Raw genomic sequence first — 17,639 nt, 5'->3', positions numbered from 1 at the left:
GACAGTGTATTGGTATGGACAGTGTATTGATATAGACAGTGTATTGGTATAGACAGTGTATTGGTATAGACAGTGTATTGGTATGGACAGTGTATTGGTATAGACAGTGTATTGGTATGGACAGTGTATTGGTGTGTACAGTGTATTGGTATGGACAGTGTATTGGTATAGACAGTGTATTGGTGTGGACAGTGTATTGGTATAGACAGTGTATTGGTAAGGACAGTGCATTGGTATAGACAGTGTATTGGTATGGACAGTGTATTGGTGTGTACAGTGTATTGGTATGGACAGTGTATTGGTATGGTATAGGTGTGGACAGTGTATTGTGTATGGACAGTGTATTGGTATAGACAGTGTATTGGTAATGACAGTGTATTGGTATGGACAGTGTATTGGTATAGACAGTGTATTGGCGTGGACAGTGTATTGGTATGGACAGTGTATTGGTATGGACAGTGTATTGGTATAGAGAGTGTATTGTTGTGGACAGTGTATTGGTGTTGACAGTGTGTATGGACAGTGTATTGGCGTGGACAGTGTATTGTATAGACAGTGTATTGTATAGACAGTGTATTGGTATAGACAGTGTATTGGTATAGACAGTGTATTGGTATAGACAGTGTATTGGTATAGACAGTGTATTGGTAGTGTATTGGTATAGACAGTGTATTGGTATAGACAGTGTATTGGTATAGACAGTGTATTGGTATAGACAGTGTATTGGTATAGACAGTGTATTGGTATAGACAGTGTAATGGTATAGACAGTGTATTGGTATAGACAGTGTATTGGTATAGACAGTGTATTGGTATAGACAACATATGATGGTGAATAGCCCTATACATTGTCGAGTAAGACTTTCTTCCTATTTGTCCAATTTGTTCACTGTGTATCGCATGACCTCCTGAATCGTCAAGGAACGTACCCTGATTTTATTTATTTATTTAACTTATCCAGAGAAGTCAGGCAGAGAACAAAATTTATTCATGACGCACTGGCATCTGATGGTAGAGCTCATATCTGCCCTATGGTTCATCCACATTATTACCTCAGGGCAGAGCAGAGCAGGGCAGATCTGATAGGCCCACTCTGTCGGTGCCTTATCAGGCCTGCCCATCTGGAACAGGGAGGCGTGAGCTTCAGGTTGGCGTGCAAACGGAGGAGTCAAACAAAAGTGAAGGGGAAGAGGAGCACTGATTGTTATCCTGGCTGTAGCAGCCATAAGGGCTGCCTCGCTGCCTCACTGCCTCACTGCCTCCCTGCCTCACTGCCTCACTGTCTCACTGCTTCCCTGCCTACCCGCCTCACTGTCTCCCTGAATCACAATATGAGTCTGTCTCAAATGTCACCCTACTTCCTACAGTTGAAGTCGGAAGTTTACATACACCTTAGCCAAATACATTTAAACTCAGTTTTTCACAATTTGTCACAGGTTTGTAGGCCTCCTTGCTCGCACACGCTTTTTCAGTTCTGCCCACAAATATTCTACAGGATTGAGGTCAGGGCTTTGTGATGGCCACTCCAATACCTTAACTTTGTTGTCTTAAGCCATTTTGCCACAGCTTTGAAAATATGCTTGGGGTCATTGTCCATTTGGAAGACCCATTTGCGACCAAGCTTTAACTTCCTGACTGATGTCTTGCTTCAATATATCCACATCATTTTTCTTCCTCATGAAGCCATCTATTTTGTGAAGTGCACCAGTCCCTCCTGCAGCAAAGCACCACCACAACATGATGCTGCCACCCCCGTGCTTCACGGTTGGGATGGTGTTCTTCAGCTTGCAAGCCTCCGCCTTTTTCCTCCAAACAGAATGATGGTCATTATGGCCAAACACTTCTATATTTGTTTCATCAGACCAGAGGACATTTCTCCAAAAAGTACAATCGTTGTCCCCATGTGCAGTTGCAAACCGTAGTCGGACTGTTTTATGGCGGTTTTGGAGCAGTGGCTTCTTCCTTGCTGAGCGGCCTTTTAGGTTATGTCGATATAGGACTCGTTTTACTGTGGATATAGATATTTTTGCACCTGTTTCCTCCAGCATCTTCACAAGGTCCCTTGCTGTTGTTCTGGGATTGATTGGCACTTTTCACATTAAAGTACATTCATCTCTAGGAGACAGAACGTGTCTACTTGCTGAGTGGTATGACGGCTGCGTGGTCCCATGGTGTTTATACTAGCGTACTATTGTTTGTACAGATGAACGTGGTACCTTCAGGCATTTGGAAATTGCTCCCAAGGATGAACCAGACTTGTGGAGGTCTACTATTGTTTTCTGAGGTCTTGGCTGATTTCTTTGATTTTCCCTTTTTCCCACTGAGTTTGAAGGTAGGCCTTGAAATACATCTACAGGTACACCTCCAATTGACTCAAATCATGTCAATTAACCTGTCCGAAGCTTTTAAAGCCAGGACATAATTTTCTGGAATTTTCCAAGCTGTTTAAAGACACAGTCAACTTAGTGTATGTAAACTTCTGACCCACTGGAATTGTGATACAGTGAATTATAAGTGAAATAATCTATCTGTAAACAGATGTTGGAAAAATTACTTGTGTCATGCACTAAGTAGATGTCCTAAGTAGATGTCCTTACTTGCCAAAACTGTAGTTTGTTAACAAGAAATTTGTGGAGTGGTTGAAAAGCGAGACTCCAACCTATGTGTATGTAAACTTCTGACTTCAACTGTATATAGTGCACTACTGTTGACCAGGGCCCATAGGACCAGGACCCATAGGACCAGGGTCCATAGAACCAGGGCCCATAGGGCCAGGGCACATAGGACCAGGGCCCATCGGACCAGGACCCATAGTATCAGGGTTCATAGGACCCATAGGACCAGGACCCATAGGACACATAGGACCAGGACCCAGAGGACTAGGACCCATAGGACCAGGACCCATAGAACCAGGACCCATAGGACCAGGGCCCATAGGACCAGGACCCATAGAACCAGGACCCATAGAACCAGGACCCATAGTATCAGGGTCCATAGGACCCATAGGACCAGGGCACATAGGACCAGGACCCATAGCACCAGGACCCATAGAACCAGGACCCATAGAACCAGGAACCATAGTATCAGGGTCCATAGGACCCATAGGACCAGGGCACATAGGACCAGGGCCCATAGGACCAGGACCCATAGAACCAGGACCCATAGTATCAGGGTCCATAGGACCCATAGGACCAGGGCACATAGGACCAGGGTCCATAGAACCAGGACCCATAGTATCAGGGTCCATAGGACCCATAGGACCAGGGCACATAGGACCAGGACCCATAGGACCAGGGCCCATAGGACCAGGACCCATAGAACCAGGACCCATAGAACCAGGACCCATAGTATCAGGGTCCATAGTATCAGGGTCCATAGGACCCATAGGACCCATAGAACCAGGGCCCATAAGACCCATAGGACCAGGGCCCATAGGACTCTGGTCAAAAGTAGTGCACTATACAGTGCATTCGGAAAGTATTCAGGCCCATTCCCTTTTTCCATTTTGTTAGGTCACAGCCTTATTCTCAAATGGATTTTTTTTAAATCCCTCCTCAATCTACACACACTATACCCCATAATGACAAAGCGAAAACAGGTTTTTAGACATTTTTGCAAATATATTCAAAATGAAAAACAAAAATACTTTATTTACATAAGTATTCAGACCCTTTATTAGAAGACTCAAAATTGAGCTCAGATGCATCCTGTTTCCATTGATCATCCTTGAGATGTTTCTACAACTTGAACTCTTTGGCCTGATGCCAGGCGTCACGTCTGGAGGAAACCTGCCACCATCCCTACGGTGAAGCGTGCTGTGGGGATATTTTTCAGCAGCAGGGACTGGGAGACCAGTCATGATTGAGGGGAGATGAACGGAGCAAAGTACAGAGAGATCCTTGATGAAAACCTTCTCCAAAATGCTCAGGACCTCAGACTGGTGCAAAGGTTCACCTTCCAACAGGACAACAAGCCTAAGAACACAGCCAAGACAACGCAGGAGTGGCTTCAGAACAAGTCTCTCAATGTCCTTGAGTGGCCCAGCCAGAGCCCGGACTTTAACCCGATCGAACGTCTCTGGAGAGACCGAAAAATAGCTGTGCAGTGAAGCTCCTCACCCAACCTGACAGAGCTTGAGAAGATCTACCATGAAGAATCGGAGAAACTCCCCAAATACAGGTGTGCCAAGCTTGTAGTGTCATACACAAGAAGACTCAATGCTGTAATCGCTGCCAAAGGTGCTTCAACAAAGCACTGAGTAAAGTGTCTGAATACTTGTGTAAATGTGATATTTCAGTTTTTGTAAATATACGTTAGCAAACATTTCTAAAACCATCTTTTTGCTTTGTCATTATGGGGTATTGTGTGTAGATTGATGAGGGGGGAAAAAACAATTTCATATTTTTCAATACATTTTCGTTTTAGAATAAGGCTGTAATGTAACAAAATGTGGAAAAAGTCAAGGGGTCTGAAAACTTTCCGAATGCCCTGTATAGGGAATAGGGTGCCTTTGGGCCGAAACCTGGTCTGCTGAGGATGAGAGGTGAATATCAGAGATATTCTCCCAGTTCTGGACAAAATGATGATTTGTGATCCCCATTGCTGTCATAGAGTATGATTGGCTAAGATATAGATTTAAACTATATTTCTCCAAACTTGAGTGGAAAATGTGTTTATTTTGTAACTCTAAAAGTGATCATGATAATCCCTTTAGAGATCATGTCTCCCTGAGCATTCAAGATGCGTTCATTATATTTGAGTTTTGCTCAAGGTAAAGCAACATCAAAACAAAATGAACAGACACTCCTCAGGGGTTCCATTTTCTATCCAAGAGGTCCTTCATCTGAGGGCCATGGTTTAGGCTGGCATGGCATGGCACACACCTGACCCTGCGCCGCCCCGTCCCTGACCACGCCACCCAGGCTGACAATATGCCACGCTCCGGTGCCTCTGTCACTACCCAGGTGCCTCTACAACATTCCCACCTCCCCCCAACCTGACCTGACCTGACCTATCCAAGCATTGCCAAACCTGGGATATAGGGGGCCCCAGGATCAGATGGTTGATGGTTCCCCAGGTTCCGTTTCGGAGATGGATGGAAACCTTCCAGGTGACGTGCTGGGGAGTGGGATAAGGCAGCAAGCTGAGGTACTGCAGGTTAGGTTGACGTCAGAGGGAAGCTATTAGCTAGACGTATGGGGCTCATCGTGACCCATCTGTTAGGATTAGAGGTCTGCTGCTACCTGGGTATCTATACTGTACTGTAGGTCTCTGTCTGTCTGTTGCTACCTGGGTATCTATGCTGTACTGTAGGTCTCTGTCTGTCTGTTGCTACCTGGGTATCTATACTGTACTGTAGGTCTCTGTCTGTCTGTTGCTACCTGGGTATCTATACTGTACTGTAGGTCTCTGTCTGTCTGTTGCTACCTGGGTATCTATACTGTACTGTAGGTCTCTGTCTGTCTGTTGCTAATTGGGTATCTATACTGTACTGTAGGTCTCTGTCTGTCTGTTGCTACCTGGGTATCTATACTGTACTGTAGGTCTCTGTCTGTCTGTTGCTACCTGGGTATCTATACTGTACTGTAGGTCTCTGTCTGTCTGTTGCTACCTGGGTATCTATACTGTACTGTAGGTCTCTGTCTGTCTGTTGCTACCTGGGTATCTATACTGTACTGTAGGTCTCTGTCTGTCTGTTGCTACCTGGGTATCTATACTGTACTGTAGGTCTCTGTCTGTCTGTTGCTACCTGGGTATCTATACTGTACTGTAGGTCTCTGTCTGTCTGTTGCTACCTGGGTATCTATACTGTACTGTAGGTCTCTGTCTGTCTGGTGTTACCTGGGTATCTATACTGTACTGTAGGTCTCTGTCTGTCTGTTGCTACCTGGGTATCTATACTGTACTGTAGGTCTCTGTCTGTCTGTTGCTACCTGGGTATCTATACTGTACTGTAGGTCTCTGTCTGTCTGTTGCTACCTGGGTATCTATACTGTACTGTAGGTCTCTGTCTGTCTGTTGCTACCTGGGTATCTATACTGTACTGTAGGTCTCTGTCTGTCTGTTGCTACCTAAGTTTCCACTGTCTCCCTCTTTTAGCTTGTACATGATTTTAATTGAGCTTCAATGGATGGTGCAAAGGAACAAATGGAATAGTCCCAAAACTGGGAACCCCACCCACCTGGCTGGCACATCAGGCAGCCTCAATCAAACGCTCAAAGTACTTGAAAGAAAATAAATGCTATTTGAACCCAGGTCTGGTGTGGAGGACTCCATCAGAGCACAAGACAGGTTTGTTTATATATGAGCTGAGTAGCTAGGCTCAGGTCAACAGATGGCCTCTTTAGGTTAGTTCTGTCTGCTGTTACTGAGGCCTCGTCAGACATAGTCTATGCTGGGAAGTCCCTTGATTGTATCATACACAGTACTGGCATTTCATTTGGTTTTGAGATCAAATGATGGGTGAATTAATTTGGTCTCAATTGGGATGTTTAATTTAAAACTGTATGAAATGAAAAGTTTAATCTTCTTAAAATGTTAGATAGCTGTATACATAAATCCTTGAAAGATTAACTGATAAATCCTTACAAATTAACTGCCTATTATACAGTATTCTAGATTATAATGTGACTAAATGTTGTTATAATAAACTGGAATTATATCTCTCCTTGTTTACAGATTTCTTGTTTACTTGAGTGATGGTTTCCCATGATTTTTAAAGCATGGCCTTAATTTCCACTCCCGGTTTATATGCTGGCAGGCTGAAGTGTTATGTTTTGAATTTGGGATCCAGGAGGATAAATCAAGCCTTTTGGCACAGAATCCAGTCCATGAGCAGTCAGTGCGCACACTGTCAAATCTCTCCCTGTTGCTAATACAATCTACCTCTCCTACACGACAGCATTGCCATCTGTGAAAGACAGAGACAGAGGGAAACAAATTATTGGTAATTGAATCTACTGCAAATATGTATTGGAAACAGTCGTTCACTTTCCTTTGTCTGACAATGATGTCTGAATCCAGTTTCTTGCAGTGGCATGGCTCATGTTGTTTTCTTCCATGGGATCAGGAGGAGGAAGAGGAGGAGGTGCTGGGAATGGGGCTGGGGAGCTGTAGCTGGGACTGAGGAGCTGTAGTTGGGGCTGGGGAGCTGTAGCTGGGGCTGGTGAGCTGTAGCTGGGGCTGGGACTAAGGCTGGGGACCTGTAGTTGGGGCTGGGGACCTGTAGCTGGGACTGGGGACCTGTAGCTGGGGACCTGTAGCTGGGGAGCTGTAGCTGGGAATGGGGCTGGGGAGCTGTAGCTGGGACTGAGGAGCTGTAGTTGGGGCTGGGGACCTGTAGCTGGGAATGGGGCTGGGGAGCTGTAGCTGGGACTGAGGAGCTGTAGTTGGGGCTGGGGAGCTGTAGCTGGGAATGGGGCTGAGGAGCTGTAGCTGGGACTGAGGAGCTGTAGTTGGGGCTGGGGAGCTGTAGCTGGGAATGGGGCTGGGGAGCTGTAGCTGGGACTGAGGAGCTGTAGTTGGGGCTGGGGAGCTGTAGCTGGGGCTGGTGAGCTGTAGCTGGGGCTGGGGCTAAGGCTGGGGACCTGTAGCTGGGGCTGGGGACCTGTAGCTGGGACTGGGGACTTGTAGCTGGGGAGCTGTAGCTGGGGACCTGTAGCTGGGAATGGGGCTGGGGAGCTGTAGCTGGGACTGAGGAGCTGTAGTTGGGGCTGGGGAGCTGTAGCTGGGAATGGGGCTGGGGAGCTGTAGCTGGGGCTGGGGAGCTGTACCTGGGGCTGAGGAGCTGTAGTTGGGGCTGGGGAGCTGTAGCTGGGAATGGGGCTGGGGAGCTGTAGCTGGGACTGAGGAGCTGTAGTTGGGGCTGGGGAGCTGTAGCTGGGAATGGGGCTGAGGAGCTGTAGCTGGGACTGAGGAGCTGTAGTTGGGGCTGGGGAGCTGTAGCTGGGAATGGGGCTGGGGAGCTGTAGCTGGGACTGAGGAGCTGTAGTTGGGGCTGGGGAGCTGTAGCTGGGAATGGGGCTGGGGAGCTGTAGCTGGGACTGAGGAGCTGTAGTTGGGGCTGGGGAGCTGTAGCTGGGACTGAGGAGCTGTAGTTGGGGCTGGGGAGCTGTAGCTGGGAATGGGGCTGGGGAGCTGTAGCTGGGACTGAGGAGCTGTAGTTGGGGCTGGGGAGCTGTAGCTGGGAATGGGGCTGGGGAGCTGTAGCTGGGACTGAGGAGCTGTAGTTGGGGCTGGGGAGCTGTAGCTGGGAATGGGGCTGAGGAGCTGTAGCTGGGACTGAGGAGCTGTAGTTGGGGCTGGGGAGCTGTAGCTGGGAATGGGGCTGGGGAGCTGTAGCTGGGACTGAGGAGCTGTAGTTGGGGCTGGGGAGCTGTAGCTGGGAATGGGGCTGAGGAGCTGTAGCTGGGGCTGGGGAGCTGTACCTGGGGCTGGGGCTGGGGCTGGGGACCTGTAGCTGGGGCTGGGGACCTGTAGCTGGGGCTGGGGAGCTGTAGCTGGGGCTGGGGAGCTGTATATGGGGCTGGGGACCAGTAGCTGGGGCTGGGGAGCTGTAGCTGGGGCTGGGGATAAGGCTGGGGACCAGTAGCTGGGGCTGGGGAGCTGTAGCTGGGGCTGGGGCTAAGGCTGGGGAACTGTAGCTGGGGCTGGTGAGCTGTAGCTGGGGCTGGGGCTAAGGCTGGGGACCTGTAGCTGGGGCTGGGGACCTGTAGCTGGGGACCTGTAGCTGGGACTGAGGAGCTGTAGCTGGGGCTGAGGAGCTGTAGCTGGGGCTGGGGCTAGGGGGCTGTAGCTGGGGAGCTGTAGCTGGGGATGGTGAGCTGTAGCTGGGGCTGGGGAGCTGTAGCTGGGTTTGGGGCTGGGGAGCTGTAGCTGGGGCTGGTGAGCTGTAGCTGGGGCTAAGGCTGGGGAGCTGTAGCTGGGGCTGGGGAGCTGTAGCTGGGGCTTAAGCTTGGGAGCTGTAGCTTGGGCTAGGGAGCTGTAGCTGGGGCAGGGGACCTGTAGCTGGGGAGCTGTAGCTGGGGCTGGGGAGCTGTAGCTGGGGCTGAGGCTGGCGAGCTGTAGCTGGGGCTGGGGAGCTGTAGCTGGGGCTGGGGAGCTGTATCTGGGGCTGGAGAGCTGTAGCTGGGGCTGGGGCTAAGGCTGGGGAACTGTAGCTGGGGCTGGGGAGCTGTAGCTGGGGCTAAGGCTGGGGACCTGTAGCTGGGGCTGGGGACCTGTAGCTGTGGACCTGTAGCTGGGACTGGGGACCTGTAGCTGGGGACCTGTAGCTGGGGACCTGTAGCTGGGAATGGGACTGAGGAGCTGTAGCTGGGGCTGGGGAGCTGTAGCTGGGGCTGGGGAGCTGTAGCTGGGGCGTGGGAGCTGTAGCTGGGACTGAGGAGCTGTAGTTGGGGCTGGGGAGCTGTAGCTGGGAATGGGGCTGGGGAGCTGTAGCTGGGACTGAGGAGCTGTAGTTGGGGCTGGGGAGCTGTAGCTGGGGCTGGTGAGCTGTAGCTGGGGCTGGGGCTAAGGCTGGGGACCTGTAGCTGGGGCTGGGGACCTGTAGCTGGGACTGGGGACCTGTAGCTGGGGACCTGTAGCTGGGGACCTGTAGCTGGGAATGGGGCTGGGGAGCTGTAGCTGGGACTGAGGAGCTGTAGTTGGGGCTGGGGAGCTGTAGCTGGGAATGGGGCTGGGGACCTGTAGCTGGGGCTGGGGAGCTGTACCTGGGGCTGAGGAGCTGTAGTTGGGGCTGGGGAGCTGTAGCTGGGAATGGGGCTGGGGAGCTGTAGCTGGGACTGAGGAGCTGTAGTTGGGGCTGGGGAGCTGTAGCTGGGAATGGGGCTGAGGAGCTGTAGCTGGGACTGAGGAGCTGTAGTTGGGGCTGGGGAGCTGTAGCTGGGAATGGGGCTGGGGAGCTGTAGCTGGGACTGAGGAGCTGTAGTTGGGGCTGGGGAGCTGTAGCTGGGAATGGGGCTGGGGAGCTGTAGCTGGGACTGAGGAGCTGTAGTTGGGGCTGGGGAGCTGTAGCTGGGACTGAGGAGCTGTAGTTGGGGCTGGGGAGCTGTAGCTGGGAATGGGGCTGGGGAGCTGTAGCTGGGACTGAGGAGCTGTAGTTGGGGCTGGGGAGCTGTAGCTGGGAATGGGGCTGGGGAGCTGTAGCTGGGACTGAGGAGCTGTAGTTGGGGCTGGGGAGCTGTAGCTGGGAATGGGGCTGAGGAGCTGTAGCTGGGACTGAGGAGTTGTAGTTGGGGCTGGGGAGCTGTAGCTGGGAATGGGGCTGGGGAGCTGTAGCTGGGACTGAGGAGCTGTAGTTGGGGCTGGGGAGCTGTAGCTGGGAATGGGGCTGAGGAGCTGTAGCTGGGGCTGGGGAGCTGTACCTGGGGCTGGGGCTGGGGCTGGGGACCTGTAGCTGGGGCTGGGGACCTGTAGCTGGGGCTGGGGAGCTGTAGCTGGGGCTGGGGAGCTGTATATGGGGCTGGGGACCAGTAGCTGGGGCTGGGGAGCTGTAGCTGGGGCTGGGGCTAAGGCTGGGGAACTGTAGCTGGGGCTGGTGAGCTGTAGCTGGGGCTGGGGCTAAGGCTGGGGAACTGTAGCTGGGGCTGGTGAGCTGTAGCTGGGGCTGGGGCTAAGGCTGGGGACCTGTAGCTGGGGCTGGGGACCTGTAGCTGGGGACCTGTAGCTGGGACTGAGGAGCTGTAGCTGGGGCTGAGGAGCTGTAGCTGGGGCTGGGGCTAGGGGGCTGTAGCTGGGGAGCTGTAGCTGGGGATGGTGAGCTGTAGCTGGGGCTGGGGAGCTGTAGCTGGGTTTGGGGCTGGGGAGCTGTAGCTGGGGCTGGTGAGCTGTAGCTGGGGCTAAGGCTGGGGAGCTGTAGCTGGGGCTGGGGAGCTGTAGCTGGGGCTTAAGCTGGGGAGCTGTAGCTTGGGCTAGGGAGCTGTAGCTGGGGCAGGGGAGATGTAGCTGGGGAGCTGTAGCTGGGGCTGGGGAGCTGTAGCTGGGGCTGAGGCTGGCGAGCTGTAGCTGGGGCTGGGGAGCTGTAGCTGGGGCTGGGGAGCTGTATCTGGGGCTGGAGAGCTGTAGCTGGGGCTGGGGCTAAGGCTGGGGAACTGTAGCTGGGGCTGGGGAGCTGTAGCTGGGGCTAAGGCTGGGGACCTGTAGCTGGGGCTGGGGACCTGTAGCTGTGGACCTGTAGCTGGGACTGGGGACCTGTAGCTGGGGACCTGTAGCTGGGGACCTGTAGCTGGGGACCTGTGGGGACCTGTAGCTGGGAATGGGACTGAGGAGCTGTAGCTGGGGCTGGGGAGCTGTAGCTGGGGCTGGGGCTGGGGAGCTGTAGCTGGGGCGTGGGAGCTGTAGCTGGGGCTAGGGGGCTGTAGCTGGGGAGCTGTAGCTGGGGATGGTGAGCTGTAGCTGGGGCTGGGGAGCTGTAGCTGGGGCTGGGGAGCTGTAGCTGGGGAGCTGTAGCTGGGGCTGAGGCTGGGGAGCTGTATATGGGGCTAGGGAGCTGTAGTTGGGGCAGGTGAGATGTAGCTGGGGAGCTGTAGCTGGGGCTGGGGAGCTGTAGCTGGGGCTGAGGCTGGGTGGCTGTAGCTGGGGCTGGGGAGCTGTAGCTGGGGCTGGGGAGCTGTAGCTGTCGCTGGGGAGCTGTAGCTGTGGTTGGGGCTGGGGAGCTGCAGCTGTAGCTGGGGAGCTGTAGCTGGGGCTGGCGAGCTGTAGCTGGGGTTGGGGAGCTGTAGCTGGGGTTGGGGCTGGGGAGCTGTAACTGGGGTTGGGGAGCTGTAGCTGGGGCTGGGGGGCCTTAGCTGGGGTTGGGGCTGGGGAGCTGTAGATGGGGTTGGGGCTGGGGAGCTGTAACTGGGGCTGGGGAGCTGTAGCTGGGGCTGGGGAGCTGGAGCTGTTGCTGGGGAGCTGTAGCTGGGGTTGGGGCTGGGTAGCTGTAACTGGGGTTGGGGAGCTGTAGCTGGGGCTGGGGAGCTGTAGCTGGGGCTGGCGAGCTGTAGCTGGGGCTGGGGAGCTGTAGCTGGGGTTGGGGCTGGGGAGCTGTAACTAGGGTTGGGGAGCTCTAGCTGGGGCTGGGGGGCTGTAGCTGGTGTTGGAGCTGGGGAGCTGTAGCTGGGGCTGGGGAGCTGTAGCTGGGGTTGGGCCTGGGGAGCTGTAGCTGGGGCTGGGGAGCTGTAGCTGGGGTTCGGGCTGGAGAGCTGTAGCTGGGGCTGGGGCTGGGGAGCTGTAGCTGGGGCTGGGGAGCTGTAACTGGGGTTGGGCCTGGGGAGCTGAAGCTGGGGCTGGGGAGCTGTAGCTGGGGTTGGGGCTGGGGAGCTGTAGCTGGTGTTGGGGAGCTGTAGCTGGGGCTGGGGGCTGGGGCTGGGGAGCTGTAGCTGGGGTTGGTGCTGGGGAGCTGTAGCTGGGGCTGGGGAGCTGTAGCTGGGGCTGGGGAGCTGTAGCTGGGGCTGGGGACCTGTAGCTGGGGCTGGGGCTGGGGAGCTGTAGCTGGGGCTGGGGAGCTGTAGCTGGGGCTGGGGAGCTGTAGCTGGGGCTGGGGCTGGGGAGCTGTAGCTGGGGCTGTAGCTGGGGCTGGGGAGCCGTAGCTGGGGCTGGGGAGCTGTAGCTGGGGTTGGGGCTGGGGAGCTGTAGCTGGGGATGTAGCTGGGGCTGGGGAGCTGTAGCTGGGGCTGGGGCTGGGGAGCCGTAGCTGGGGCTGTAGCTGTGGCTGGGGAGCCGTAGCTGTGGCTGGGGAGCTGTAGCTGGGGCTGGGGAGCTGTAGCTGGGGCTGGGGAGCTGTAGCTGTGGCTGGGGAGCTGTAGCTGTGGCTGGGGAGCTGTAGCTGGGGCTGTAGCTGGGGCTGGGGAGCCGTAGCTGTGGCTGGGGAGCTGTAGCTGGGGCTTTAGCTGGGGCTGGGGAGCCGTAGCTGTGGCTGGGGAGCTGTAGCTGGGGCTGGGGAGCTGGGGCTGGGGCTGGGGAGCTGTAGCTGGGGCTGGGGAGCCGTAGCTGGGGCTGGGGAGCTGTAGCTGGGGCTGGGGAGCTGGGGCTGGGGCTGGGGATCCGTAGCTGTGGCTGGGGAGCTGTAGCTGGGGCTGGGGAGCTGTAGCTGGGGCTGGGGAGCTGGGGCTGGGGAGCTGTAGCTGGGGCTGGGGAGCTGTAGCTGGGGCTGGGGAGCCGTAGCTGGGGCTGGGGAGCTGTAGCTGGGGCTGGGGAGCTGTAGCTGGGGCTGGGGAGCCGTAGCTGGAGCTGTGGGGAGCTGTAGCTGGGGCTGGGGAGCTGGTGCTGGGGCTGGGGAGCCGTAGCTGGGGCTGTAGCTGGGGCTGGGGAGCTGTAGCTGGGGCTGGGGAGCTGTAGCTGGGGTTGGGGCTGGGGAGCTGTAGCTGGGGCTGGGGAGCTGTAGCTGGGGCTGGGGAGCTGTAGCTGGGGCTGGGGAGCTGTAGCTGGGGCTGGGGCTGGGGAGCTGTAGCTGGGGCTGGGGAGCTGTAGCTGGGGCTGGGGAGCTGTATCTGGGGCTGGGGAGCTGTAGCTGGGGCTGGGGAGCTGTAGCTGGGGCTGGGGAGCTGTAGCTGGGGCTGGGGAGACTGTGCTGGGGCTGTAGCTGGGGCTGTAGCTGGGGCTGGGGCTAAGGCTGGGGAGCTGTAGCTGGGGCTGGGGAGCTGTAGCTGGGGCTGGGGAGCTGTATCTGGGGCTGGGGAGCTGTAGCTGGGGCTGGGGAGCTGTAGCTGGGGCTGGGGAGCTGTAGCTGGGGCTGGGGAGACTGTGCTGGGGCTGTAGCTGGGGCTGTAGCTGGGGCTGTAGCTGGGGCTGGGGAGCTGTAGCTGGGGCTGGGGAGCTGTAGCTGGGGCTGGGGAGCTGTAGCTGGGGCTGTAGCTGGGGCTGGGGAGCTGTAGCTGGGGCCGGGGCTGGGGAGCTGTATCTTGGGCTGAGGCTGAAGTTGTGGGCTGGGGCTGGGGTTGCTTGGGGCTTGGGGCTGGATTTCCAGTAAATGGTGGTCCTGCGAGGAGCTGTGGTAGACGGTGGCTAACCAGTTTTTAGTAATTACAGGGCTTCTTTTAGACTGCCGGGCCCGGCCTGGCTTTGGAAATCACATCCCAGATGGTACTCTTTTAAAATTAAAACCAAGAAAATCCACCATAAAAGTTGGATGGGTCAACTACTGCTGCTGAAAGGACAGAGTCCTCTCTTCTACTTTCTTTTAATTCAAGTCATTTACACTAACACTGTGATCTGTGAGAAACACATTTGTTGACATTGTAACGTCAATGGAGACACCTTTGCTGTTCCTACAGTATGTACATCCCTAACTAATTAGAGGAGAAAATATACAATGCATTTGACAGTTTTGTTTTGCTTGTCTTCAAGGTCTGGTTGCTATGCATGTTGCTATCAAGTGACCGGTCACGTCCCTATCATATTAGCCACTACTTTCATTAGAGATATTCAGCATACACTGTAGATAAAGAAGCTATTGCCTTAGGTCGCGCATACCATGTCACAAACATCAAAGTGTTGTACAGCTGTAGGATCTTCATTTGATCACTCTTTTGTTGCTGAGAACCACAGGAAATGCAGATGAGCTTTGTGATTTACATAAATTCACTGAAAACCCACACTAACACATGGTTATATTAACTGTATTGCACTTTTTATATTAACAACATTGCACCTACATATGTCCAGCTAATAGCCTTAGCACCGATCAAGCAACATTATGGACTAAACGTTCAAATGTTCTGTTGCTGTTCTGTCAAACAATATAAGACATAGGTCAAATTATGATCCTACATCTGTACATAAAAGAACATAATCTGTGTTAGATGAATGAGTATCATATGTATCCACTTCTAAAGTAGTCCAAGAGTAATTCTGGAAAGGAAGATGAAACACTAACAAGGAAGGAGAAGAGCACAAATATTTAAGGAGGAAACTGTTTTTTTAACTCTGTTTAATGTTTCCACATGAGAGACCTGCCTACAGTCACCTAACCACTGGAGTTTCCCCGAGGTTGGAACAAAGCGGTTAAAAACTGGCAGCAGGCAGGCTGTGAGCTAGCTAGCTTGCTTTCCACACAGCAGCACTGCCCTAACTGAATATGCACTAGGGCGCTAGCTAGCTGCATTCTGCTGAGTACTTCTAAGGAGATTAGAGCGTGGGACTGTCTGCAGCCCTGCAGATTGTCAGCAACCAGGGAGAGAGAGGATACACGATGCACCAAATGAATTCTCAACAACTGCAGTACAAACAAAGCTGTGGCCAATTAGGCTCTGTGAACAGACAGTGCACCGCTAGACCAGACCATTGTCTTAACAGCACTCAGGGAGAAAATAAACACAGGCCAGCAAGGTTAAAGATTGAAAGGCTGGGATTCAATCTATTTTTTTTTACCTTTATTTAACTAGGCAAGACAGTTTAGAACAAATTCTTATTTTCAATGACAGCCTAAGAACAGTGGGTTAACTGCCTGTTCAGGGGCAGAACAACAGATTTGTACCTTGTCAGCTCAGGGATTTGAACCTTACAACCTTGCAGTTTCTAGTCCAATGCTCTAACCACTAGGCTACCCTGCCGCCCCAATCTAAGGCATGCTATAGGGCAGAGCACTGTATAGCTAGCTGACGATGGCCTTTAAAAACATTTTCCCCAACGTTCTCAGATCGCATTCTGAGATTGATAATAATTGATGCTGCGCATTCCACATTCCGGCTCAACCGTGAATTACCTTTAAAACTCTAACTCTAGTTCTGTTAATGTGTGCTGTGATAAGCAGTGGAGGAAAGTACTTAAGTAAAAATACTTTACTTTACTATTTATATTTTTTGACTACTTTTAGTTTTACTCCACTACATTCCTAAAGATAATCATGAACTTTTTACTCTATACATTTTCCCTGACACCCAAAAGTACTCATTTAGAATGCTTAGCACATTTTGAATGCTTAGCAGGACAGGAAAATGGTCCAATTCACACACTTATCAAGAGAACATCCCTGGTCATCCCTACTGCCTCTGATCTGACGGACTCACTAAACACACATGCTTTGTTTGTAAATGATGTCTGAGTGTTGGAGTGTCCAGCACTGGTGATAAGTGTGAGTGAGCACTGAAGTCCAGATGTGATCATCCAATCATCTGGTAAAAGAAGATTGTCTTAGCGGACTATTGTGATATCATCAATCTATGGTTGATGGTTAATGACTCATTGCACATGAAATAATAACTCATATCCTTTGGATTCCTGTTATGATATTTCTTATACCCATTGCACTTCATATCATTCTCACCTCAAAATCATCCCCTTCTAGCTTCTTCACTCAACCCTGATTCAATGATCACTACTAGCCCTAGCAGTTCCACCATGGATGTGTCCTAAATGGCAGCCTATTACCTCTTCCCTATATGATGCACTGTATTACTTTTGACAAGGTCCCTTCTGTAGTACTACACAATATAGGGAATAGGGTGTCATTTGGGACATACCCATGTGACAAGTACAGGTATTGATAGGGTACCGCCTATCTCTCACACACTAAATCATCCTTTAGCCTATGACAAACTAGGCCTGAGCTAACCATCACTACCACTACTACTACCACCACAACCACCACCACCACTACTACTACCACCACCACCACCACCACGACTACTACCACCACAACCACCACCAACACTACTACTACCACCACCAAATCAAATCAAATTTTATTTGTCACATACACATGGTTAGCAGATGTTAATGCAAGTGTAGCGAAATGCTTGTGCTTCTAGTTCCGACAATTCTGTAATAACAAACAAGTAATCTAACTAACAATTCCAAAATACTAATACACAAGTGTAAGGGGATAAAGAATATGTACATAAAGATATATGAATGAGTGATGGTACAGAGCAGCATAGGCAAGATTCAGTAGATGGTATTGAGTACAGTATATACATATGAGATGAGTATGTAAACAAAGTGGCATAGTTAAAGTGGCTAGTGATACATGTATTACATAAAGAAGCAGTAGATGATATAGAGTACAGTATATACGTATACATATGAGATGAATAATGTAGGGTATGTAAACATTATATTAGGTAGCATTGTTTAAAGTGGCTAGTGATATATTTCCCATCATTTCCCATCAATTCCCATTATTAAAGTGGCTGGAGTTGAGTCAGTGTGTTGGCAGCAGCCACTCAATGTTAGTGGTGGCTGTTTAACAGTCTGACGGCCTTGAGATAGAAGCTGTTTTTCAGTCTCTCGATCCCAGCTTTGATGCACCTGTACTGACCTCGCCTTCTGGATGATAGCGGGGTGAACAGGCAGTGGCTCGGGTGGTTGTTGTCCTTGATGATCTTTATGGCCTTCCTGTGACATCGGGTGGTGTAGGTGTCCTGGAGGGCAGGTAGTTTGCCCCCGGTGATGCGTTGTGCAGACCTCACTACCCTCTGGAGAGCCTTACGGTTGCGGGCGGAGCAGTTGCCATACCAGGCGGTGATACAGCCCGCCAGGATGTTCTCGATGGTGGACCAATTCAGTTTGTCTGTGATGTGTATGCCGAGGAACTTAAAACTTACTACCCTCTCCGCTACTGTTCCATCGATGTGGATAGGGGGGTGTTCCCTCTGCTGTTTCCTGAAGTCCACAATCATCTCCTTAGTTTTGTTGACGTTGAGTGTGAGGTTATTATCCTGA

The 17,639-nt window shown here is 52.3% G+C and overlaps 1 protein-coding gene across 1 annotated transcript in view; it reads right to left on the bottom strand.

Annotated features, from left to right (window-relative positions):
* Window positions 1–6,985: 6,985 nt before the first annotated feature.
* Window positions 6,986–17,639, bottom strand: part of LOC135519794 (uncharacterized) — a 16,284-nt gene continuing 5,630 nt past the window's right edge. Inside the window, exons 2-9 of the mRNA XM_064945006.1 lie at window positions 13,138–13,316; window positions 11,885–12,233; window positions 10,911–11,467; window positions 9,710–9,801; window positions 9,000–9,189; window positions 8,452–8,647; window positions 7,586–7,811; window positions 6,986–7,275 (exon numbers count right to left, since the gene is read on the bottom strand). Of these exons, the coding sequence (XP_064801078.1) occupies window positions 6,986–7,275; window positions 7,586–7,811; window positions 8,452–8,647; window positions 9,000–9,189; window positions 9,710–9,801; window positions 10,911–11,467; window positions 11,885–12,233; window positions 13,138–13,316 (2,079 nt within the window). The remainder of the gene's footprint in view (window positions 7,276–7,585; window positions 7,812–8,451; window positions 8,648–8,999; window positions 9,190–9,709; window positions 9,802–10,910; window positions 11,468–11,884; window positions 12,234–13,137; window positions 13,317–17,639) is intronic.

Source organism: Oncorhynchus masou, chromosome 29, assembly GCF_036934945.1.
Source record: "Oncorhynchus masou masou isolate Uvic2021 chromosome 29, UVic_Omas_1.1, whole genome shotgun sequence".
Classification (NCBI taxonomy): Eukaryota; Metazoa; Chordata; class Actinopteri; order Salmoniformes; family Salmonidae; genus Oncorhynchus; species Oncorhynchus masou.
Note: the sequence above shows the minus strand (reverse complement) of the source record. Positions and strands in the feature narration are given on the sequence as shown.